Source organism: Beta vulgaris, chromosome 2, assembly GCF_026745355.1.
Source record: "Beta vulgaris subsp. vulgaris cultivar EL10 chromosome 2, EL10.2, whole genome shotgun sequence".
Classification (NCBI taxonomy): Eukaryota; Viridiplantae; Streptophyta; class Magnoliopsida; order Caryophyllales; family Amaranthaceae; genus Beta; species Beta vulgaris.
This window is the reverse complement of record NC_079203.1, coordinates 39,176,669-39,203,974: the sequence shown is the minus strand read 5'-3', so window position 1 is coordinate 39,203,974 and position 27,306 is coordinate 39,176,669. Positions and strand designations below refer to the sequence as shown.

At 34.8% G+C, this 27,306-nt stretch overlaps 3 protein-coding genes across 3 annotated transcripts; 2 read left to right on the top strand and 1 right to left on the bottom strand.

The window, feature by feature from the left end:
- Positions 1–719: 719 nt before the first annotated feature.
- Positions 720–16,010, bottom strand: LOC104886695 (SUMO-activating enzyme subunit 1B-1). The gene is made up of 11 exons (XM_010671169.4): positions 15,863–16,010; positions 15,565–15,661; positions 14,870–14,921; positions 14,576–14,771; positions 12,943–13,022; positions 12,423–12,539; positions 4,647–4,697; positions 4,434–4,500; positions 1,328–1,431; positions 1,146–1,250; positions 720–1,032 (listed from the first exon to the last, which is right to left on the bottom strand). Exons 2-11 carry the CDS (start codon positions 15,645–15,647, stop codon positions 916–918), a joined length of 972 nt encoding a protein of 323 aa, XP_010669471.1. The 5' UTR covers positions 15,648–15,661; positions 15,863–16,010; the 3' UTR covers positions 720–915.
- Positions 16,011–16,709: 699 nt separating this feature from the next.
- Positions 16,710–18,329, top strand: LOC130590512 (protein FAR1-RELATED SEQUENCE 5-like). The gene is made up of 3 exons (XM_057392985.1): positions 16,710–16,767; positions 17,354–17,565; positions 17,889–18,329. Exons 1-3 carry the CDS (start codon positions 16,710–16,712, stop codon positions 18,327–18,329), a joined length of 711 nt encoding a protein of 236 aa, XP_057248968.1.
- A 3,784-nt stretch (positions 18,330–22,113) lies between these two features.
- Positions 22,114–26,953, top strand: LOC125494983 (uncharacterized). The gene is made up of 2 exons (XM_057392613.1): positions 22,114–22,817; positions 23,811–26,953. The coding sequence occupies exon 2, from the start codon at positions 24,967–24,969 to the stop codon at positions 26,491–26,493; it is 1,527 nt and encodes a 508-aa protein (XP_057248596.1). The 5' UTR covers positions 22,114–22,817; positions 23,811–24,966; the 3' UTR covers positions 26,494–26,953.
- Positions 26,954–27,306: the final 353 nt, after the last annotated feature.

Here is a 27,306-nt window from a genome sequence, read left to right as displayed (position 1 = left end):
CATATACACTTTGTAAAACATATAGTTACTCTTTGTCAACATTTTTTTTTCCATAAGGTCATTTTTTTAGCCTATAATTGCTCTTATTTTATATAAACTATTTTATAACATATTGACCCTTTTTGCATATACTCACTATTTTCCACTTAAATATGCTAGGTCTACACTAAATTTGATATGAACCACATCTAAATGTTTTTTTTGTTGTCCACCACCACCACCTCCACCTCCGTCTACCTTTTAGCACGTTTAGTTCATGATTTTTAGGCTCTAAGAAACAAAATATCAATTACCAATTTTCTTTCTTTTTGTTTGATTCAACCCCTCATTAATCCATTACTATTACTTGGTGGTAATAAACTCCTCCAATTTGTTATCCTTCCCTCCCCTCCTCCTTAAATAACAAAATACATTATTTGGTGGTAACAGTTACCATTCCATTTCCATTTCATTACTTGAACCAAACACCTAATAAAGCTAATTATTTTTATTATCATTCCTCTACTCGTTTTCATCACTTTCCATTCAATACCTTAAACCAAACGATCCTTAAATTGTATTGTCGTGGATAACAATTCCGCGTAAAACCCTTTCTCCCACCTTGAACAAAATGTTTCCTTCATCTCTCGCACAGTAGTAATCATTAAAACATTAGATCATACCACAAGTCTTGTTACAAAAGCGGCAGGGGTAATAAGATCATACAAGGAAATGCAAGATTAATTTTAACCCACTTCATCATCAAAATATGGATACCTTTCTAATCATCATCACATCAGATCAAAGGATGAAGCCAAAATTTTCTCCGCTAATTGTGCTATTTACCTAAAGCATCATCCAATCTAACTAAAGTTGGAGAACAAAAAGCCCTAATTGTCATTTATGAATTTGGTTAAGTTACAAATGAGAGTCTGCTCAACTAGCGGGATTGGGATTTGATATGTCTTCAATTACACCTTTACCATCCACGGCGTCGAAGTAGAAGAAATTCTTGATCGGTTCTCCTTTGCATGATATAGCTTTAATAACTTCCTGATAAAGGAAATTCAATTTACAGAAGAATAATAAGACTATAGAAAGTAAGAAACCCCCAATGAACAGCTATAAGAGAATCTAATACTATCAGAAATGATTGCTTAGGTTACCTGTCCAAGAATCCCACCAATTATGGCACACACAGGAGGGAACTCCATTTTACCCGATAGCAATCTCTCGAGGAGGGAATCAGGGATTTGAGATTCACTGAACAACTGCCAAAATTCAAAAGTAGTTGATATTACTACAATTACAGAATCTTATAAACTCAAAGTAAAGATATTTTACATACCTGTGCTTCGCAAAGTTCCTTCCTCAACTTCAGAACATTAGGAAGATCAGCAAGCGAGGTTTCCCCAGGTGCACGTGCCTCGGACTCCTCAAACCTCTCAATGACTGAGAAAGTAGATATTAAAAATGAGCATTCTAACCATCTTAACGAGCATATCAGCAACAAACCTCATATAGAGGAAAAAAGTGTGGAATTGCTGCAAGGTGCCAACGATTGTTTGGCTCAGGGGAAGACCTTCGATCGCCAACTTAGAACTTATTACTGCCAAGTAAAAAGTGCATTATTGAAACGTGCCAAACAAAATAGTTGAAGGGGCCTTTAGCTTTTTTGCTTTCTCGTCAACCAAATATGTAACAACCCTCAAAACAATTTACTGTTTTACTTGAGATAAGACTTCTGTTCAGCCAACTCTTTTTGATATTATTGAGAATGAATGTATGAAAAACAAAATAGCTCATAGCCCTCCAGCTATTTTGCTTTTCTATCAATGGAACCACCCTCAAACAATTCACGAACAGACACATGGCAGTGACAGTCTTGCACAGTTGTACCCAGTACCCACCCCCAAAGAGGAGAGGGGAGACATTCGCAGATATTTACTTGGCAGATTGCACATCCAATTTAGGCTTGCCTTTAAGTAAAAGTATATCCATCTTGAACCACCAGAAAAAAAGAAATAAAAAGAGCAAAAAAGCTGAATTTTCGAGATTTTCGGGAGCTTTCTGTGCTAAAAACACGCAACCTATTTTATTGATGCCTAGTGTTGATTATAAACTTTCAAGTCAACTAAGCACCTAACCACATGAACTGTATCCAAAACATTTTGAGGGTATTTCACCCTTAATTCCAATATCTACCTCCAGCTCTTGTACCTTTAATTAGCAGTGAAGGAAGGGTCTTACAAGAGATCCATCCATTGAAATTTCTAATTACTCCTATATCTCTTGATCCAAGCTTTTTCAGCCTCCTTCATATGCGTCTCATAGATGCTGTGCCACAGTTAAGATCCCTCCACCTCCACTGCATAAAGTCACTATTCACATCCGAAGTATCTCTGACTCTAAATATACTATGTAAAAATTCTATTAATCCAGGACTAGGGGTGATAATGAGCTTGGTCTGTTCGCGAACAGTTTGGGCTCCGCTTGGTCAAAGCTCGGCTTGTGGTAGCTCGGCTAGGATTCAGGCTCGGCTCGAGACCTTAACGAGTCAAGCCGAACTAGGCCAAGCTCGACTCGAAAACTCGTGAACAAGCTCGATTATTATTTATTAAAAAAAAATATACAACTTAAAGCCTTTAAAAAGTTATTATATGCTAAAACCCTTTAAAAGTTATTATACGTATCTTCTTTTTGTATCCTTTTAGATCTAGTTTGTCGAATTTTTATGTATATTTGTCAGTAATTTATTTGATTAGCATGTAAAAATGCAATAAAATATGTTTATTCGTGATACTTTTTGAATTTAGTCTATAATTCTACAAGATCTATCAATAATTCTTTTAAATGTCGAAAAGAAATTTTTTGTTTGGTTTAATGCTTTGCTGGTTTATTCTTAATTTGTCTCAAATCGGAGCTTGAGAGAAGTCACGAGCTCGAGCTCGAGCCGAGCCAGGTTTATCGAGCTCACAAGCCAAGCCCGGTACATTTCGGGCTCGGTTCGTGCGATAAGCACTCCTATCCAGTGAGTTCAAAAAGAAAAGAGCAGCTGTTATATTGGGATCAGGCTGCCTGCCAGCCTAAAGAAAACTAACCCTATCAAAATTCTTTAGCTATTCATGTGAGGCATTTTTTTATTGAGTAGCTAGCCTGTTATATAATGCAATCTATTTGTCATGAACAGACATCAACAAAATAAAATAAAATGTCCAATCTCACTCAGGCTCTTTTTCTGACAAATTAGATCAGTATATATTTTTCTGTTTAAGAAAGCTCAAATAACTTATACCATTTTCTCTCCCCTTAAAAATCCTTTGCCTCCTCTGAATCCTCACCGCCAACTGAACCACCACTTATCATCCCTAAAGCACCCATTTAGAAACACAAACTCTGGACATTCTTAAATAAAGGAAAGGGATCAAGGTCAGCTCAGATGGGAAGGGAGCACTGACCATTACAATCAGATGAATGCAACAAATCCATTGTCCTTGTTGCGAAAAAGTGAAAGTCCCCCATTCAGATCATCCTTTCTCGATTACTCCCAGTGAAGCGCTTCGGGCTCTAGGTTAGACATGCAAGGGTCTGGTTGCAGGTTTCCTAAGCTCCTAAGTGTATTTTACATAATCTGCAACATAAGTAGCTAAAAAATTGCTGGTAGAGTTGACTGCTACTTGCTTGGCGACTCACTGATATTGTCAGCAGTAAATTTTAGGCAACATGAGTTCAAGGCAGTAGATTTGAAGAAAAGGAATTTGCTAATGCTTGTCATTTACTTGTTAGAAAATTCATTCCAGGGAAGGTGGAATCAGGGTTCAAGAATTTGCCGTCTTCTGTTCTTACCTTTTTGGGGCAAACGACATTCATAAAACTCAGTCATGAGATGCTTCAGTTTGCGCCACCTCAAACCCCAATAAAAGGCTGTTAACATATACCACTAATATCTAATACTCAAATACAAGCAAAACAAGGAATATAGTACGCCAAGTGTTCTAAAAAAGAAAGCAATAAAAAAGAACACCCCAAACTTATAATAAAGGCTGCTGATCCTTTACAGTGCAAGGCCGCCAATACTGGCTTTATCACATACATAATTTGCAGGTGTCTGTTGGCAAGAAAGCATGATAACTGAAGTGAACCGGGCCATGTTTCAATGGAATAGTCTCCCAAATATTCTAAGCCATCCATTGTTACTAGTTCACTTCTATTTTCAAGGTTGAAGTTTAGAAACTTTGACCAAATTTGCATACTAATATATTTAACGAAATAATAACATGTGGAATTTTGGTAGATCAGTTTCTATGTGTATTTTCAAACTATAATTTTTTTATAAGATAATTTGTACTACATAATTAAGAGTAGAACACAAGAGGTGCAACAGCCACAGTAGCTGTAAAATTAAAAAGAGTAGAAGAAAAATCAGATAAGCTTGAAAAGATTCAACTCCATACCTCTCATGGCAAAGTAAAGTTTGGAGACTCGCTTCGGGAGTGATTTCCAGGGTACTGCAATAGCTTCCTGACATGAGAATATCTCTTAATGATGAGTTACAACATTACATTAGAACATCAAATTTCTGACACTAAAGCAGGGAAGAGAGGGTAAAGAAAGACAAGCCACTCTTGAGTTTTCTTGGTGTTTAGCTAATGGCTGAGGATGCATACCGCAAAACTAGGATACTGCAGGCGGCATTCAACAGTCTCGTTGACCTGTTTCTGCAAGGGTAAAAAATAACACTTAAAGTAATTGCAAGAATATAACGTGCATATTCTTTATACAACTAAATGCAAAAGAAAAGACAAACAGACATGCATGCACACTTATACAAACCAATGGATGGACTTTGGAGTGCAGAGGGTTAACTACCAGCAGGTCCAGCATAGACAGACTGTGCTCATGCTCCAAAAACAAATTTTTTTGTTTTTAAAATAGAAAAGGGATGTATATTCTTTTGTCTAGAGGAGTCCAGCGGCTCCAACCTAGTTGGTTTTGGGTTAGGCTAGGATGTATATTGTTGTTTGAAGTGAATATATCCTTCCTTACTTAGCAAAAAAGGGGGAGGGAAATAGGGAATGACTGCAGGGGTAATAACAAGCTGACTAGCGCTCGAGTTCAAGCTCAAGTAGGCTTTTCAGGTCTAGAAAGCTATGAACAACTCGAGTTGAGCTCAAAACTCACCAAGCTCAGAAATCCAAGCTCATATTATTGATTCGTTAAAACATTGTTGCTTCTTTAATGTCCATCGTCCCATGATCACAATCTCAGATGCAGGACATTTTCCGTCACTGATACATCACCAAGGAAAGACTGGTATGTAGCAATTGTATTGCCAGTGCCTCTATGAACAGTAGAATCTGTACTGGATGGTTGTTGCCATTGTCGTAAATGTTCTATTGCAACAATTTCAGGAGAGGAATTTGGTTCAGTATTTGGAAGCTTACATCAAATACTTTTATACTCTTAGTCAAATTTTGAATAACTTTTTCTTTTACCACAAATATCATTAAGAATTTCATACTCATAAGTTGTAACCAGGGTTACCTAATTCGCCCCTACACCCCACGAATCATGTTTCGATTCGTCCATTCCGAAACGCAATTCGTTCGCGCACCAAATCGGTAGGGAACGCGAGTTAGATCGTTAAAATTGGCGTTCCAAATGGTGGGTAGAGATTTTGAGATTTAGGGTTTGAATAAACCCTAATTTTGTTAATTGAAGGGGAAACATAACAAAATTTGTGCTTTAATTATGGGGCTTTTGATAGGAATTTAAAATCGAGTTGATTAAAGTGTTTAGGGTTACCTATTCTCCTCTGGTTGTCTTCTCCGGTTGTCTTCTCCTCATCTGGTGGCTGCGGTGGTTGTGGGCGCCTTGAGGTGTTTTTTTTTTTTTTTTTTACGGGTAGGCAAGAGGTTGAAGATGAATGTTCATCTTGATGAACTTTTATTAGGCAATGCAATGAGTGTTTTGGTTGATAGAGACTTGGTGGTTCACTACTTCACTGGCTCGTTGATATTAGAGAAAGTGGAAATGTATGAGTGATGAAAATGAAGGGTGAGGATTAATCTAGAGAATGTTACTATATACTCACCATTCATTTTCCTCACCATTCACTGTATTAAGATTTTTTTTTTAGGGAATTGGGGTACATGGGAAAAATAAGAACAATAACTTACTATTTCAAGTTTCAACCTTTCTTCCTTTCCCCATAATTAAAGAGCCACGTTTTGGAATAATTATCATTTGTTTATTGTGGCATTGTAATTGATTCTCAAACTTCTTTTTTTTTAACGACTGAATATTATAAAAAAAATTATAGTCAAAATGAGTTCCTTAAATTTATAAGGTCTTGAGGTATGATCTAAACAAGCAAATAAAGAATCTTCCAATTTAATTATTTAAGAAGTACTCACGTACAATATCATAGAAAAAAAAATACATGGTTAAAACTTAAAACTACTTTTTAATAAAGCACATGTGTCTTAAATTTATAGCAAAAAGAGTATCTATCTAAAAAAAACAAATATTTAGTTTCAAAAAAAAAACTTCTATTATAAATTTTTTTGATGTATATTATAGTACAATAAAATTATGAAATTATTTCTTTAACAAAATATTGAAAATCTATACCAACTATTCTACCCAAAAATAAAATATTTTAAATTTAAATAGTGTCATATCATAGCTTGGGGGAGAAATTAAGTCATTCACAAAACAAAACTTAAAAGGACATTATATAGATAGCTAAAAATGAAACAAAAAAAAAACTCTAAGTAATAATTAAGTATTGAACATATATAAGTCGTTTAAAACACTATGGATTTGATGACTCATTGCCATAATATCTATAGAACAACGAATTTCGATCTTAGAAGACTTGAAACACATATAATGACACGCGATTAACATATATCAATCGATCAAGACAATTAGAGATTTGAACGAGTCATTGTCATATATAGTTTTATACTACCTATATAACAACATAATTTCATTCTAAAAGAACTGAACGCATAAAGTGACACGTGATTAGCATAAATCGGTTGATCAAAACAATTAGAGATTTGAACGACTCATTGCCATAATATCTATAGAATAACGGATTTCGAACTTAGAAGACCTAAACACATATAATGACACGTGATTAACATATATCAATCGATCAAGACAATTAGATATTTGAATGAGTCTTTGCCATATATAGTTTTATACTACCTATATAACAACATAATTCCATTCCAAAAGAACTGAACGATAAAGTGACACGTGATTAGCATATATCGGTTGATCAAAACAATTAGAGATTTGAACGACTCATTGCCATAATATCTACAGAAACAAGGATTTCGAACTTAGAAGACCTAAACACATATAATGACACGTGATTAACATATATCAATTGATCAAGACAATTAGAGATTTGAACGAGTCATTGCCATATATAGTTTTATACTACCTATATAACAACATAATTCCATTCTAAAAGAACTTGACGCATAAAGTGACACGTGATTAGCATATATCGGTTGATCAAAACAAATTAGAGATTTGAACGACTCATTGCCACAATATCTATAGAACCACAGATTTCGAACTTAGAAGACCTTAACACATATAATGACACGTGATTAACATATATCAATCGATTAAGACAATTAGAGATTTGAACGAGTCATTGCCATATATAGTCTTATACTACCTATATAACAACATAATTCCATTCTAAAGAACTGAACACATAAAGTGACACGTGATTAGCATATATCGGTCGATCAAAACACTTAGAGATTTGAACGACTCATTGCCATAATATTTATAGAACAAGGTATTTCGAACTTAGAAAACTTAAATACATATAATGACACGTGATTAACATATATCAATCGATCAAGACAATTAGAGATTTGTACGAGTCATTGCTATATATAGTTTTATACTACCTATATAACAATATAATTCCATTTTAAAAGAATTGAACGCAAAAAATTACACGTGATTAGCATATATCGGTCGATCAATTACATTACTATTAAACTTTAATGTTAAGTAAGAAACAAAGAAAACAATTGTTGTATTAATTTAACTAGGGAAGTACACGTATACACTAGTTACTAGATTCTTCTACAATAATTTACTCCAAGTCTTGTACAGCTAATCTAGTTTAATATTCCAACACAATTTAGAAAATGAAAAGATAGCCTCACTCCTATATAAGGACTATCGCAAATCACGTTTTTCATCCACCAGTTACCAATTTCCTCTACATTCATCCTCCTAATCTTTCCAAATATTAGTATATGGCTTTTGGGAAGAAGAAAGTACATCAAAGAGTAACTGAAAATGTAACTATTCAACAACCTAAAAATGTAACTATTCAGCAACCTATCTCATCTGACGAAGATAATGAAGAAGTTGAAGTAAAAACCACTGAAATTGAAACCCCCACAAAATCCACTCCAATATCCAACAGACCATCAAAAGACAAGCCCTTACTTGAAGAACTTAGGGTATTGGGTGCTGCACAATGCCAAAATGGAGGAAGAGCAAAGTCTTGGCGTTGCAACCATTGCAAATAGCAATTTACAAGCACGTATACCAGGATCCACAATCATTTTTTTGGGTCTGAGCCTGGGAATAAAGCTAATATACAGCGATGTAAAACACTTATGAGCGATCGAGAAACTTACCAGAGACTGAGGAAGAAAGTTCAAGATGCAGAAGGTACGGGGGTAGTATCCCAAAGATTGAAGCACTCGACCATCAACAAGAAAAAAATTGCCATGCCAAACAAATCCCCACTTATGGAGAGAGAAGTGGTTAACATGAAAGTCATGAGGTTTGTTTGTGCTAACGCAACTGCTTTCAATGTTTTGAGAAGCCCTCAATGGCATGAAATGGTGCACGCCATTAACAATGCAACAAAGGGTTACGAATCTCTCTCCTATGAGAAGGCAAGAACTTCCGGCTTGATGAATGCAAGAGTCTCGTAGCGAAGGAAATGGCTCCAGTTAAAGATACATGGTATACACATAGAGTATCTATTGTTTCCGATGGCTGGGCTAACTGTAAACAAGATCAGTTGATCAACGTAATTGCAACGAATTTTTGCGGTGCCATGTTTATGTATTCTGGGGTCGAGAAAACAGGGAAACTTATTGCTGGTTTTTTGCTCAATGCTATAGAAGAAATCGGTCCCTCCAACGTTCTATCAGTGGTGACAGACAATGCAAAGAATTGTATCGCTGCCGGAAGAGAAATTGAAAAGGTACGTAAACATATCTTTTGGTCTCCTTGCGTATGTCACACATTGAACTTAGTCTTTAAAGATTTTTGCTGAATCTTTGCATTGGATAAACGACACTTACAAGTGTGGAAAACAAATAGTTAAGTTTTTCAGAGGCCACAACTACCTGCTAGCATTATTTAAGGAAAATTCAACTAGGATTCCATTGATCGTAGCAAAAACCAGATTTGGCTCACATTAGATAGTGCTAAAGAGGTTGCTTCAATGTAGAGAGTCTCTTGCAACAACTGTTGCTCTAAGGGCTTATAAGGAGTGGCTCATGAAACAAGATGGAGCAACTAAGGCTATGTTTAGTTCACCTGAAATTTTCTGATCTAAGCTTATCTGATCTGAACTTATTTTTACTGATCTAATCTAGTCTGAACTGATCTGATTACAAGATCTTATCTTTTAGATTTTTCTTAATATATAAGAAATAATATAGTCATGTGGGGTCTTGTTTGATTCGTCTCAATGAGTACTTTATTAATATTCAATTATTATAATTTTTACTAATATGTAATGAAAGATATAATGATTTTTAAATATAAGCATGATCTGAACTGATCTGAACTTATTTTTTTCAGATCTGATCTGATCTGATTAGATCTGAAATAAGCAAAAATAAGGTGAACTGAACATAGCCTAAAACAATGGGGGGATTGGTTGTTTAAAATATTAATGATGATGATTTTTGGGATGAAGTCCAAGAGGTAGTAAGAATCATGAAACCAGTTTACAAGTTAATGAAATTTTGTGATGGTGATGGACCTATGATGGGAGAAATTTATGAAAGAATGGATAACATGTTAGGTCAATCAAAAGATATCATGAGCACTAGCAAATACAAAACTGATTTTCCTACAATGGAAACAATTGTGGTGGCAAGGTGGGATAAGATGACCATACCTCTTCACTGTTTGGGTTTCGCTCTTACACCATGCTTTTATGATAAAATATATCTTGAGACTCTGGCTCCCGGGGGTTATACTAGAAAGGCTCCTAATCTTGACAAAGAAGTTGTATTGGGTTGCATGGAAGCTTTTGGGAGAATAGCCGAAGATGCTGACGAAGAGAAGAAGTTACCAGATGAGTTTGCTGAATTTCAGTTAAAAAAGGGGATATATTTTATGCCTCAGGCTCAGATTGATGTTGTCACAATGGATGCCATTGATTGGTGGTGTGTTTATAAGTCTCAAACACCTAACTTGGCAGAGGTAGCCAAGAGGGTGTTAGCACAACCTATCACTAGCTCTTCGGCCGAGAAAGCTTGGAGTACTTATGGAAATATTCTTTCTTTAAAACGGAATAGGCTCAATTGTTCTAGAGCAGACAAGCTAGTATATATCCACTCTAATCTTCGTCTTATTTCCAAATTCGGTGATGGCTACAAAATAGGGCCCCATCGTAAATGAGATATTGATCCGGAAAACGCTTGTTTGGAGGATTCACCTCTAGAGCTAGAGGAGATGAGGTGGACGGGACTAGATTCGGATGAGGAGGATGTTAATGATGATGGGATGCTACAAAGTGAAAGGGCAAGGATGATTTGAGCAGGGTTACGAAGCAGCATTACAAGAGTTTAGAACTTTATGTTGTAATTTTTCTTTTTAATTGAGAATTAAGGATATTTTGATTTTCTGTTATTTAACTAAGGAGTTTGATTTTGTTTACTATTACGTATTTTTTATTATTGATTTTATTTTTTATCATCATTAGTGCATATTATGTTACATCGAATTATGTTCCTAAAATCCGTTCCGAAAAAAAAACCCATCGCGTTCCAAATTCTTTCGACTAGCGAATCGCGTTCCCGTTCCCGTTCCCCGGTCCAAGGCGATCCGCTTGAATCTAAAATAGAATTTTCTATCATAACATAATATACACTTAACATTCTCTTCCAGCCTATTTTCCACAAGTGGGATTCAATTTTTTCAGATCACAAAAATATGCTTGACATATTCTAAGATCTATCTATACTTCCAATTAGCTTTCTAAATGGCAACAGCCAACAACCAGCAGTGCTAGAACAATGAACCTGACATCCAAACCTATCTCCAGATAAGAGAAATAAAATCCCCAACTTCAATACCATCAAATTCAAGGATTGATGGTCCAGTTTACTGATGCATGGTTTCAAGCCACAAGCCCACATCGAAAGTAAGTAACAATCATATAGCCACACACCAAGATGAGTCATAGTTCATAAAAAGGCAATCATATAGCAAGTTACGATGGGCATGCAAAATTCAATATATACCTTGAGAGCAGGTATATTGAGGACTTGTCATGGGTCGGCAAACTGGATGCACATATAATATTCAGTGAATTCAGAAAAGTGAGTCCAAAACATTGTCAAGCTTGATTTGCTAAAAGAGCTAATTGCAAAATGATGTCTAAGAAAATAAGATACAAAGAGGAAATAGTACAAAAGGCTGTGTGCCCTTATTTTTAGGGTATTAAAATATGACAACCAGAAATTTACAAATTGACCCAGTGGAGGTAACGGCGCTATATAAAGTACTTAACTTGCCCTCAAGGGTCAAGACATAAGAAGGGTCCACGACTCATGTAGCCATTCACTAATATGGACCCCACCAAAAGAAATTGCAAAAATGAAAGATGAAAATTTTCTCAGTTAAGTGGAATTAATTATGTATTACTGAAGGACGAATACTTGGAAGATAAGTCAAACCTCATCAATGAGAAGCAAAGAAAGTATTTTCTACAAAATGTAAAATTTGCTTATTGTTCCTCTATAGATGTCCTAAATGTCTGCTTCTTCACCATTTTATGCGCTTTCTTAACTTTAAGCATAATTAACTAGAACACGTGACAATAGACATTATATAAAAGAAAAGTGCATGTAACCATCAATATTGTATGGGAACATGATAGTAAAAATGATAATATAACCAACACCATTTAATACTACTACCTAGTAATAATAGTGACAAGTTCGTTAAGAAGAAAGTTGAAGAGGACGCCATCCACGTGAAAATAGTTAATCAATTGTCCGTAAAACATTATACACGAAAAACAAAAGCATAGGCATATATTGCACACTAAAGAAAAGTCTAGTCTGATTACACCTGAAACAGTGTCACACAGTAGCAATCACAAGTAAAAATTTAAATGCCACAAATCAAGAGCTAACCTTTGTACAAGAATGATCCTGCAAATCAGCAAATATTTCACCACAAGAGTCACGGCAATCAACTGAATAAAATGCAATGTGCTTAAGCAACTTCCGACATTTCTCATTTATCGTTTTCTGAAATATGACAACACCAGTAGGCAGTAAGAAAAAAAATATAAGTGCATGTCAAGTTGTCAAAATGACATGAAGCTGAACATCTTGGATATGCACAAACTCAAAATCAAATGCTTTGTCCGTTTCGAAATACTTGCTATATAGAGAAAGTAGGGAATTTTCAGGAAAGGTAGAAAGAGAAAGTAGAGGACTACAACTTTTTGAACTAAAAAACATTAGTTAAGGAAAAAGTATGCGTTTTTAAAGGATAAAGTGTGGGACCACCAACTTTTTTAAGAGAAATTCAGGAAGTGTAGGGGTCAAAAGAAGTCCTTCATTTATGGTATATAGCAAGTATTCTGACAATTCTATTTTGACATGTGCCAAGGATTTTGATAGAGGAAGTATACAAGACATTGTCTACCTTTGTGCTCTGAGAGCAACCGCTGACTATAACAACATCAAACTTCTCAAGAAAATTTGTACTAAGATTTGATAAATCACCTGCAAGAATATATTTTTGATTACCCAAACCTTTCTACCAACATCAATACCGAAAAAGCATATCACTTGGAAAACCAAAGATTATTTGATACAAGTAAATTAGTATAAGATACTAAACAAATTTATATAGTTTGGACAATTTGTGTTTCGTATTTTCAGATTCAAGTTCAATTTCTGATAGACAGCCACATATTAGTATAACATTTTCCTTGAAGGAGCCATATTTATCTACTTTGCAAAATAATAACAAGTAAAGAGCTAACGGCAAACATATCTTGTGTCCTTAATAACCTCTCTACTTCCCTTGACTCATAGCAAAATTTGAAAGTGAGTTTGACTACTGATGCAATTTTTTGGTACTGTACATTTAGAGGAAGCATGTAATTGTTTCTTCTCTATGTTCAAACCATCTATTGAGGTGGATTCTTGATTCCACATTATCAAGTAAGTTAAACCCTTGAACTCAAAATTCATCTAACACAGACCTCAGCTTAATGATCCTTTAGATGACTGATTCTTTCCTCTACAGTATCTGCAACATTACCACAAAATTCTAACCATCAAATTTCCCAACCTTATGCAGCCTCACAACCCAACCTGGGACTGCCATGTTAAGAGCTTGGATTTTCTTTCCCAAGAATAGTTGCTGATAATTGACATAGATGGAAACTACCTTCCACTAACAAGCCTTCCTCAATCAGCAAGTCACAGTTACAAGCATTTTGCTGTCGTGATATTCACAGTTTCATGATGTAAAACCAATACCAAGGACACATTAACATTTTTAATAAAAGCAAAAACATCTGTTGATGCACTTCATCAGTCAATGTGAAAGACTTGATATCAACGACCAAGAGTGAATAACCTTGACAAAGTGTAAGACTAGCTGACTAAACCCCAACAAACCAAGCCACAGCCAGAGTCAAAAGCACATTAACTTAACCATAAAGACGTGAAGAATAAAAGTCTCAATACACTAAAATCTCCAATTATGATGAATTATCATCCAAATACACTATGATCCTTGGAAATCATAAGTAAGCACAGCAGAGTATGAACTATCTATGTTGGATACATCTAATGATTTGAGGGGAGTCCAAGTAAAATAGCTTCTCGGTATGGTCACAATTAATCACCTCACCAAATCAGGCTCTCTTACCAAGCCAAACAAAGGAAATCATGTATATCATTTACTTTTCGAAAAATTTCACATTATATAAGTGTAAAAACTTAATTAGCAATAAGTTCCATACTATTTCCTGATAACTTCTTTTCCAAGAATATATCAACTTGATTCTGAACATAGCATCAGACTTGGTGCTGCGAGATATCAAATAATGAAATATTCAGCAAGCAGTACGTCAATATCCAACAATCCAAAAACTCATGTTACCACAAGAGCCATATAATCCCAACCTGGCAAACTTGACAGCTAAGTGTCCCTCAAATTTAGAACCAATACCATAGCTAACAACCAATTAATACAAGAACATGGTCAGGAAAAATAAACTTCAATAGAGAACATATATAGGGTATTCTGCGAAGCTGCAGACCTTTTTCCACAGAGACGTGAACCATTGGGTTAAAATCCTTCAAAGAGTCACAGCAAACCTCTGCAATTGAACGTCCAGCATAGAGCTTCTCATTAGGAGGAATCAAGAAGTTAGCACTCAGTGCTTCCTCTGTCACTGGACTATCATCCACCAATGTAACACTTCCAACACCAGCTAACACAATGTTCTTGCAGACCTGTAATATACTCAAAAAGCCGGCAGGGTATAAACTTTTTGTAATATATTGCATCAAGCAAATTCTTGCAAAAAGGAAAAGAGATCAGGGAAATAAACCTCAGAAACTGTTCCCTTCATCCCGCCAACCAGCACATGCGCTTTGCTCAATCTATAGCATCAAAACCAAACAAGTATAAAAGATATGACTTATAAGCATTCACGCCTAAACTGCAGATAATCATTCTGCGTCAGAAATAAGAAATACACCTTGGACAAAAACAAAGTCACTCACACACACACACACGAACCGTAATGCAGTTGTGAGCTTCGCATTTGTTCAATCCTAACAATTCTAACTACGACTAAGCAATTTATTATTAAGAAAAAGAAATTCCGAAAAATTGGAGCATTTACAGAAGAAAAGAATGCAACATCTATAAGAGAGCTTTCTAAAAGTATGGCATGGATAAAAAAAGACGTGGATTGAACAAATTTTCAAATACAGCATGCAAATTTATCTGCCAAAACAGTGTTACATTTGCTCAGAAGTCAGAACATAACACAAACTAAGGGTCCGTCCTCTTCAATTTAAGTCAATTTAAGTTTCAACCAAAATAACAAGTTCGGATAATTCGAATACGTTCAAATAAGTTATAAAAGTAAATTCGAATAAGTTCAGTTCGGCAAAAACCCAAAGCGGGGAGGTGGAATTCATAAGTTCAATTAATTTATCAATAGCCAAACAGATCAAATTAAATAATTCCACCAAAATAGTGACATGAAAAAGAGGAAAGTAGCAATTAAGATTATACCTTCGTTGCGCATCAGCACCCCATACCCTAATTTGACGATCATACAACGCAGTTTCTTGCTCGGTCAACTCCTCTCCATCCATTTCTCAAAATAAACCTAAAAAAATTGACGAAATTTTTCACTAAGAGAAAAAAAAGATTGAAGATTGAAGAGTAGAAATTCGCAAAAGAAAAAAAAAAGGGGGGAAAAGGGAAATGAAGGAAGAAGTACAAAATCAGGAAACATGAATTTACGAAACGAATTAAAAAGGCAGATAAGAAAGTAATGGAAAAATGCAAGGTGATGAAGAAGACTTACAGAAAAAGAAAGGGAATGAAAGTGTTAATGGCGGCCTGTCGAGCGAAATTCCAGCAGCGGGAAGTGAAAGTGGAAAGTGGGAAGTGGGAAGTGGGAACGTTGTTGGTTATGTTCAAGTAAAAGTTCAACTAGTCAACTTCCACATAAGTCACAAGTGTAACTCTTATTAGTCGCCTTCGCCTCTCAATTTGAAGATGGTTAAATATCGCATCAAAATTTATTAATGTTATGGTGGGGAATGAGCATTTTATTTCTAAATGTGAAATTGGGCCAAATGACATATTTGGGAAATCCAGAAATTTGGAATTGAAATTGGCCTAATTCCAACCTTTATAATAATAGCCCAATTTTAAGAATTCTCAAATCTATACTAATATATTAAAAGGCGTGCCTAAGTCAGAAACGGTGACACATGGTGCTCTCCCTACGCAATTTAGATCCTGCACCGAGGTCTAGGATGAGCAACCTACACCTCGTGCAAAACGGTGTCGTTTCTTGTATTTTAGGGGGGGCAAATTTCGGCTGAGTTTTGGCTCCTTTTTTGAAGTGGGCCACCTTGGGTTATCTCATGCAATGTCATGTTGTACTTTGTAACTTACATCAATCAATCATTCACTCTATTTCTCTCTCATTAATTTTAGAAGAAGCATGTAAAGTCTCTCTCTTTTTTTTCTTCTTCACTGATTTCTTTCTGAGTTTCATAATTTTCTATCATAATTTGGCAAAGTTTACTTTGGGGGATTTTTGGTTTTGCATTTTGTAAATCTTTGCAAGTTTCATGGTACAAAAGTTGGAAAAATGGAGGATATAGTAAAATGATGTTGATAATGTTGTTCTTGATAATGCAATGGAAGATTTAGGGAATGAAGGAGAAAGAGAAGAAGATGAATTAGAGAAGAAGAATGGTATTTAGCTACGTAGCTCTTTTTTGATGTACAAATGCATGTTGGTTGATGTGCAAGAATATAGGAACGTGCATTTGGGAATTAACACTGTTCAATGTGTTGACTATTAATGTACAGTGGCAGTTTGTACTTTGGTTACGTACTTCAGATATGTTTAATGTTATCCCATGAAGTGTCAATATGCGCAGCCAATTTTTACTTTGGTGGTTACATAAGTCAATCATTCACTTTGTATGTCTCTGATTTATTATGCAAGAAGCAATTTAATGCTTTGTCTCATTTATTTTTCATTTATTGTGTTCTTCATTGGAATGTACCTTATATTCATGTATGTCTATTATAAATTCCCAAAAGTTGAAAGTATGGATGTTTTCCTGTTTTGCATGTGTAAACCTTTATGTGTTTCATGATACTCAATTTGCCAAATGGAGGGAAAAAGTGGAAAATGATGTAATTTACGTGCAATAACAACAATAGTACAGTTAGGGTATTTTAGTGATCAATTTAGTGACATCCAATGTACATGATTCTATATGAGGGTTAATATTTGTTATGTGTTAATATTTTTATTTTTTTGTGTCTGTAGAATACGTTGAGTGTGAGACGTCTGAATTTATACACAAAGAAGTTGCTAATGATGAAGAAGCTTACAAATTATACAATGAGTATGCATTTAAATGCGGATTTGGTATCCGGAAGGGCAAAGTTTGTTGGAGATATGATACAAAGGCCATCAGACAACGTTTTTTGGTTTGTAGTCGTGAAGGATTGAAAGACACTAAAGGTAGTGTGGCTAAGGTATGTGTTATGTTGTGTGTGGTTTAATGTAGGTCATGATAATATGTACATTAAATTTATATAGTAGTGTTATGGATGTGATGATCATTAACTGAAAGCTAATGTTCACTAGAGTATACTTGAGGTATTTGGTATGTTGTGTGTGGTCATGATAATATGTACATTAGTATATCATATATTATTATATATCGTGGTATAAATTAGTATACATGAGGTAGTTATTTGATTTGGTTCAAATCATAGTGTTTAAAAAAATGCTGGGGATGATCATTACTGCAAAGCCAATATTCACTAGAGTATGCATGATGTTCTTTTTGGCACAGGCATATACTAAGTTTGATCAACGTTGTGGATGTAAAGCGTTTATTCAATTTGATGTTTCCAAAGAGTCTGGACTTTTTATTGTTACTAAGCACCATATGATTCACAATCACCCCATGATGCCATTGAAACAAAGACATTTAATAAGATCTCATAGGAAAGTGATAGTTGAACAATTGCACATGATTAATAATTTGAGAAGTTGTAGAGTTGGGGTTGCTAAAGCTGTGCGTGTATTGAGGAAGCAAGCTGGGGGATCTGCAAATCTTGGTTTTGCGAACAGGGATGCTTATGATGCAGTTGATACTCAAAGAAAGAAAGAACTTGATGGTTGTGATAGTAACCAACTGATTAAGAACTTTACGCAAACACAAGCAGTGGAATATGATTTTTATTATGATGTTCCACTAGATGCTATATGGCACTTAATAAGTTTTTTTTAAAGAGATGGAAGAATGAGAAAGGATTATGAAGTGTTTGGAGATTTAGTTGTTCATGATACAACGTACCGCACGAATAAGAATGGGATAATTTGCGGTCCGTTTGTTGGGATGAACCATCACCAAAGGAATGTGATGTTTGGAGTTGGTTTCCTATTAAACGAAGACACCGATTCTTTTGCGTGGTTGTTTGACTCGTTTTTGAAAAAGTATGGAAGGTAGGTCGCCGATTACCATAATGACCAACCAAGATGCCGCGATGGCCAAGGCTATAAGCATTGTTTTTCCCAATGTTATACATCGTCTGTGTATATGGCACATAGGGGAAAATTCCATCAACAATATAAAAGCATTGAGGGGAAAGGCTGGATTTGTGGATCTATTCAATTATGTTCTAAAACATTATGAGACCAAGAGTGAGTTCAAGCACTATTGGAAAAGGTAAAGGAGTTTTAGTTGTTCAATTGTTGTTTTATTGTTCATTGTTTTCAGCTCAATGTTCAATGCATAATGAACATATGTTCAATTGTTGTTTTATTGTTCATTGGTTTCAGCTCAATGTTCAATGCATAATGAATATTTTGTTGAATGTAAGATTTGTTGATTAAATTTACAGCATTAGTATGTTATTCCGATCTCAATAATTGTGATGATTTAATGTACATTATCAAATGAGTGTTGAGAAAGGGAATCTACATTGTCAAAGCCTCAAAGGGTATTGATCATTCACTGTATTGTGTGTGTGGTATGATTACGGTTGTGCCTGCGTTGATGAATAGAATATTGTTGTATTAATGTACATTATTATTATGTGATTTTTAGCTCAATAAATGTCATGATGTAATGTACATTATATTATGGATGTGTACAAATTTATGTTCATTCATTAACAAATATTGTTCATTGGTGTAAGGCGAATGATCATTGGATTTATCAGAGTTGTTCACTGTATTATGTATGCAGTATGATTACCAAGTACAAGTGTGTTGCATGTCCTTGGTTGATTAGGTTGTACAAGTTAAGGAAGATGTGGTGTCCAGTTTACTCCAAGGATTACTTCTTAGGGGGGGTGCTGTCTTCTCAAAGAAGTGAGACTACAAACCATTCCTTGAATCAAAGGCTTCATAGCATGCAAGGCCTTTGCGATTTCTACAAGGTTTTTATAGATGTTGTTGAGGAATGGAGGGATAGGGAGAATGGTGAAGATTACAATGCACTTAATGGCAACAAACATCTAGCATTTGTAGATGTTAAGTTACTAAATTAGGCGAATAAGATATACATTGTGGCTGTGTACTTGACATTCGAGGAAAATTTCATAAGAGGTGCGTCATTTTGCCAGAAACTAGTCAAGTATGATCCCCCTTTCTTTGAATACCATGTGGGCCGCACTGAGAAAGAATATCTAATGCATCTTGTTAGATTTGACCAACAAAATATGACAATTGATTGCACATGCAAGTATTTCACTGAGATGGGTTTATTATGTTCCCATTCATTGAGGATTTTTCATATACATAATGTTGAAAAAATTCCCCAAAGATACATTTTGGGTAGATGGGCAAAACATGATATGTGTACAAGAGTTAACGATGACGTTGGCAAGGATGTAAACATTTTTCAAGCGTCGGTGTGGCGTGTTCAAACTACAAGGGATGCTTTATCCATAATCAATTCAACTCAACATGACATAGCTGCTAGGAAGGTTGTGGAGAATGCTTTAAGTGATTTGAAGTCAAAGGTTGGGTTGCTTATTGGGAAGGTTAATGAATCAATCACAATTGATGACGTGCAAAATTTGTTATATCCTGTTGTGAAAGATCCACCTAAAAAGAGGAAGAAAGGAACTAGAAATGTAAGGTTGAAAAGCATTGTGGAGAAGCAGGTGAACAGGTTAAGAGGGTGGAAGAAAACTGCTGAGAAAGCTGCACTGAGGAACAAGGCAAAAGCGCAAAAATCTGTTTAGGTAATCATTGTATAATGTTATTCCCCAAATGTTCATCTGTTATTGTAACATGTTCATTATTGGGTTATTTGGATAGTAGGATATCATGATGGCATATTTTGTGTATTGATGTACATTGGTATTATATGTGTTCATCTGTTATTGTTACATGTTCATTGTATGATTATGTGGTAGTAGGATACCATGATGGCATATTTGTGTGGATATGCTGAAACGATGTACATTGTATATATGGCAATGTTCTTTGTGTCTTAGTAATCTTGTACAATTTCAACATGGTGAATGGTCAATGTAATTAAAAGATAATTTTTTTAAATTAGTTTAGCCAGCTAACTTTGTCTATTACAGGAATACATTGATATCCCTGAAGAAAGCATTGTAGCTCACTCAACACAGAACAAGTCTCTTCTTGATGTGTATGGCCCTGATGATTATTCCCCTATTAACCACATCCCTGGGGAAGGTAGTAAAGTTGAGCAGCCGCATCACAAAGCCGCTTTGGAAGTCTACCACGAATATTTTGAGAAGCCGTTCGGTAATTGAGAAGCGATATTTTGGTCACCTAACATGAATATTTTGAAGAGCTTTTTGGGAAATGAAACGTAGTCCACCATGAATGAGTTGTTGATACACTATTTATTTTTTGTAATTCATGTAGCTCATTCACGTTGTACTTGGTCCAAAACACCCAAAAAACTGCTTGTTATGAATTGGAGGTGGTGTTAACTTATACAATGTTTATAATTGGTGTATATGTTAACTTTAGTTAGTGAAGATGAAAGTATTGATCATGTACATGCTAAAGATATGGGTAAAAAGGTTTGTATTTTGGCACCTAATGTGATGTAAAAATGGTGAAGTCACACTTTTGAATGTTGGAATCACTTGAAAACACGAGGTTATTATTTGAAAATATGTTAGAAAATGTGTATAATTATTTGAATGTTTGAACTACAGAGAAAATTGAGTTAACATAAAAGTAATGATAATGTACAACCTATAAAAAGGAGTAAAGAGCAAATTTGTCCAAATCACACATGGGATAGAATATATGTCAAATATTTTGACATTAGCAGATACAAACATTGGAATGTTTACCTGCTCAAAAGTTAGTAGCTGTTGCTATACAAAAGTATTCTAGAAAAGAAGTATCAAGCAATGGTATTGTTTTGTTAACACAAAAGTAATTCTAGAAATGGTTGGGGTGCGGGGCGATCAGATGTTTGGTTTAGTACAACAAAAAGCGACTATTACAAATTGCTGGAAAAGCGCGGAGTTGAATCTATGTGTGTTTGGACTTCCCTTTAGCTTGCGCCTTGGCAGAATCAGCAACCCAGGCAGCACGGTTGTTGACTTTACTCATGAGAATGTCAATGCAGTACTGGATTCTCAGTTGCTTGATCCTGTCAAACTGAGAACAAATGAATTGTGTGAGGTTTAGGAATATGAGTAAGATAATGCACTTGTAAAATACATGCGGTGACTATCATCCTAAAATCAATGTACATGTAAAAGACATACAATGAACATCTAAGTAAATACAATGTACATGTAAAAGACATGAAATGAAGATTTAAGTAAAATGTACATGTGAAAGACATAAACCGAACATTAACATAAAATACAATGTACATGAACATATCAAGAAGTATATTTTGACTGAACAATGGAGCAAGATAATGTGCTTGATAAAAACATTCAGTGAACATCATATTGGCCTTAATGTACATGTATAAGAGATGCAATGATAATCTAAGTAATGTACATGTAAAAGACATGCAGTGACTATTGACAAGTGTCTATTTATACATATTTTTACCCTCTAATATAATACCTTTTAGTGTCATTTGTTGAGTTATATGGGTTAAATATTATACTTTTAGAATATTTCCGTTTAATCACTTGGTAATTATTTTTAGTGTTTAAAAGGTAAATTTGTGACTATGTCAATTATTTAGTGATAACCTATTTGAATGGAGTTCGAAAAGATGCACTAAATTCGAATATTACTAATTCTGCAGGGCGGATATATTATTTTGGTCATATCTCACTCATACGGAGTCAAAACGAGACGATTCAAGTGGCTATGGAAAGCTGAGATCGAAATCTACAACTTTGGAGAAGGAAGCAAGTGCTAAGTCAGCTGTTTACTGGGTCGAAAGTACATTACAAAGAAGCAGCCTATATACATATACAATTACAAAATGAAAGAAGTAGGAGTCTAAGAGAGAATAAAAAGAAAACAAAGAAAAGAAACAAAAGAAACAAAAGAAACCTTTTCTTGGTTTAGAAGACACGTAGCCGTACAAGGAATTAAGGAAAAGATGGGCTAAGCCCAAGGTTGCAAACAAAAAAATAAACACTACGGGAGTATTGAAAGGAAAAAAAAAATTCTTTATGAAAAAGAGGAGATAGACGGATAATAAAGGAGGGAGGCGGCAGTAGAGCGACGAAATAAAGGCGGCAATAGAGCGACGAAATGAAGGAATACGAAGATTTCAGTCCAGAAATTCATCCCCTCATGAGTTTTCTCTACTCTCTTCTATCTATTTTCTGTGTTTTTATGTCTAATTTAGAGTAGTTTTACACTAGTAGGAACATGTAATTGACTATTTGATATATGGGTTTATGAGATTACGTCTTTGTTTGTGTTATAAACGATTAGTTTCTTTTGGGTATGTATACAAGGTCTATTATTTGGCTTTTGATTCATGTTTATTGATTTAGTTTGATCACCTAAATTATTTCATGTTTCCATTGCTAGATTAATTATATTTTTAATTAGGTTGCAGCTTTCTGGTCTAATTATAATTGCTAGAATCTTGTGTAATAACTGATTTCTATTAGTTGCAGCTTACAGGTTAATTTGGGTTCAGTTGTTTGGTGTTTCTAATGCTGTCAAGTTTGATAGTTTGATACATGCTTTCATGGTTGGATTAATTTAGCTTGATTAGGATTAAATTTGCGTGCTTTCACGGGATTTAACGAGTACGAAAAATAAAACTAGTAATCTACTTGCTTTCAATGGGTTATATAGTTAACCTATCTATCCTAGGCTAGTCGAATGAATCAATGATTATACCCAATATCTATAGAAAGTTACATGTCTCCTATTAGCTTCTTTATTATATTTTAAAAGCGAATTAATTTCCTGCAATTTGTATTTTAAATTTTAGTTTAATAGTTTGAGTATAGAAGTGATATTCGAAAAAACCCCCCATATTTATTTAATAATAGTCATTTATATAAGTAAACAATTAGTTTAAGATAATAACGCAGTCTCTGTGGGTTCGATCCTTACTTTCCCTATCTATTTGTTAGAGTTAGTGAGTGATTTATAAATTTAATTTTGTTGCGGAAACGACACGCATCAAATTTTGGCGTCGTTGCCGGGGACTGTATAATTTATTATTTTAGACTATTGTTTTAGTATTATTATTTATCTAGTTATTTGTTTAATTCTAGGTTCTTGTTACTTGATCGTATATTTACATTTATATTTTCTGTGTGACTTTTAGCTAGTGAAATGGCAGGAGAAGGTGAAAAGAGCTTGAAAGAACATATGTTCAATGCATATGAGACACCCATGAGTGTTATTTTTCCCGCCTTAGAGAAACCATTAAAACTTGATCCAGGTTTTATCGGAATTCTCCCTAAATTTTATGGTCATGATAAGGAAGATGCTCATAGACATTTACGTACAAGAATTTTCTCTTGCTTGCTCTACTTTGTCGTTAAATGGTAAAGATGATGATGGTATTAAACTTCGTGTTTTCCTTTTTACTTTACATGATTTAGCTAAAGATTGGTTACTTTATCTTCCCGTTGGATCTATTACTTCTTGGGATAGCCTTCGGAGAGTTTTTCTTGAAAAATACCAACCTGCTAACATAACTAGATTAAAGGAGACAAATATGTAGTATTGATCAAGATAAAATGAGCAATTGCATGAGTATTGGAAAAGATTTAATAAACTTTGCATTTCATGCCCACAACATCAATTGAGGTGAGAAAGTCCTAATTGAATGTTTTTATGATGGTTTGTTAGATGATCAGAAACGTTTAATAGATATCGCTAGTGGTGGAACTTTGGTGAATAAAACTCCTACTGAAGCGAGAGAGTTCATAACTACTACGGCCCTTAACAATGAATAATATGGGACGAAAAATAATTCTGAAGTGAAAATCCAAAGGCAACAGAAGGAGCAAACTGAACAAATTGCTGAATTTAAAGTTGTAGTTACTAATATTAGTACTAAAGTTTCTAGTTTTAGTACTCAACATGAGTCTTTGGAAAATCTAGTAAAACAACTAGCTCTCCAAATAAAAAAAGTTCACTCTCATGAATTTAATAAACAACAACAAACTGAAAATCACCTTCACCATCTAGATAACCAAATAAAACAAATATGTACTACTCTTAGCAACATAGAAAGTAAATTGGATGGAAAAGTTTTTGAAAAGCCTATACATCACTTGATAGATGAAACTAAAGCCATAACTTTGAGAAGTGGTAAAGAACTTGAAAATCGAGGTAAGGTTGAAAACGAAGTCGAGGTGAGTCATGAAGCCATAGAACATGATAGTGAAAAATTAAAAGGTAACAACATTGGGCAGATTAATGATATTAGTGGTGAGATTGAGATCCAGAATGTGGAAAACGAAGTAGTGAAGATGAGAAAAGAAAAACCTACCATGGCTCCTTTTTCAAATAAACCTGATCCTAGGAAGATAGTGCCATTTCCCTCACGTTTTGCTAACTCTAGGAAAGAAGAATTAGACAATGACATTTTAAGGACATTTAGGAAGGTTGAAATAAACATACCTCTCTTAGATGCAATCAAGCAAATGCCTAAATACGCTAAATTCTTAAAAGACTTGTGGACTAACAAAAGGAAAATTCAGAGTGGTGAAAAAGTATGTGTGGGGGAGAACGTTTCTGCTGTTATTCAAAAGAAAATACCTCCTAAATGTAAGGATCCTGGGATGTTTTCTATACCTTGCAAGATAGGAAACTATGAGCTTAAGAGGTGTATGCTTGACTTAGGAGCCTCGATTAGCGTAATGCCTAAATCAATCTATAAATCTTTGAACTTGGGCCCCCTCTCTAAAACGAACGTAGTAATTCAGTTAGCCGATAGATCACAAGCATATCCCTTAGGAGTCTTAGAGGACGTTTTAGTTCAAGTGAATGAGTTAGTGTTTCCTGTTGACTTCTATATTTTTGATATGGGTGATACGCTTGAATCTATTGACGTGCCATTGTTGTTAGGGAGACCCTTTCTCAAAATCGCTAAAGCAAAAATTGATGTGTCAGAGGGTACTATTTCTTTTGAATTTGATGGTGAAATGATTAAACTTAACATATATGATGCGATGAGATACCCTTCTAACATACTGGATGTGAACTTTGTGGATTGTATAGATGAGGTTGATTGCATTAAACAAGAAAATTTTAACAGAGTTTACGAGTTGTGTGATAACAGTTTTGATAAAAATTTAACAGAATTGAACATGGATGATTATCTTCTTGATGCTACTATTATCAACTCATTCCATGTTGAATCTTTTGTTGAATCTCCTCTCACTGCACATTTAGAGAATCATGTTGCTGCACAAATTGATTTTGGATCTGGAAGTATTAATTATGAGTCGGCAAATACATGTGCTAATAATATGCAATCTGTTTCAAGTTGTGAATTGCCTGTCAATACTCAAAAGTTAATCCCATCTATTCAATCACCCCCTAAACTTGAACTAAAATCCCTACCTAATAACCTTAAGTATGCTTATTTGGGTGAAAATGACACTTTGCCAATCATCATTTCTAGTTCACTTTCTGAGTCACAAGAGGAAAAATTGTTAAATGTTCTTAAGGAATACAAAGAGGCCATACGATGGACCATCGCCGACATTAAAGGAATTAGTCCTACCTTGTGTATGCATAAAATATATTTAGAAAATGATGCCAAACCTGTTAGAGAAGCCCAAAGGAGACTTAATCCTTCAATGATGGATGTAGTAAAAAAGGAAATTCTTAAGTGGCGAGATGCAGGTGTCATTTTTCCGATTTCAGATTCAAAGTGGGTAAGTTCTATTCATGTCGTGCCTAAGAAAACGGGAATAACGGTTGTTGAGAATAATAAAGGAGAACTTGTTCCTACTAGAGTGTCCAATGGGTGGAGAGTGTGTAGATTATAGGAAACTTAATCAAGCCACTAGAAAAGACCACTTTCCCTTACCATATATTGACCAAATGTTAGAAAAGCTTGCAGGACGTTCTTTCTTTTGTTTTCTTGATGGATATTCTGAATACATTCAAGTTCCCATTGCCCTTGAGGACCAAGAAAAGACTACCTTCACTTTCCCTTTTGGCACATTTGCATTTAGGAAAATGCCTTTTGGACTTTGTAATGCACCAGGTACATTTCAACGTTGTATGATGAGCATATTTTCTGACTTGCTTGATAATTCTATAGAAGTCTTTATGGATGATTTTACGGTTTTTGGTGATGATTTTGACTTGTGCCTTCACAATTTATCTCTTGCTTTGAAAAGATGTGTCGAGACTAACCTTGTGTTAAATTTTGAAAAATGTCATTTTATGGTTGGAAAAAGGAGTAGTTTTAGGTCTGTTATTTCCCTAGGAACACTACAAGAGGGGGGGGTGGTGAATTGTGTGTAGAAATAAACGTAACTTTTTGCGGAAATTAAAACTTAAACGAATAAACAAACTAGAGGAACACAAGGGATTTTTACGAGGAAAAACTTCTTGGGCCCAACAAGAAGAAACAACCTCGACCACTAGGGATTTTAAACTCAACTCTTTCACTAATTAGGCCAAACAACTTTGTTACAACTTAATTCTAACTCGAGCACACCTTGAGTTCCTAAACTCAAGTTCCTGAGCCACTGTTCCCTTAACAACAGTTCCTCTCAACTTCACTTGAAGTTTTCTCACTCATACAAGCTTAACTCAAAGCCTCTCTCTTACAGAACTTCACTCAAAGTTCC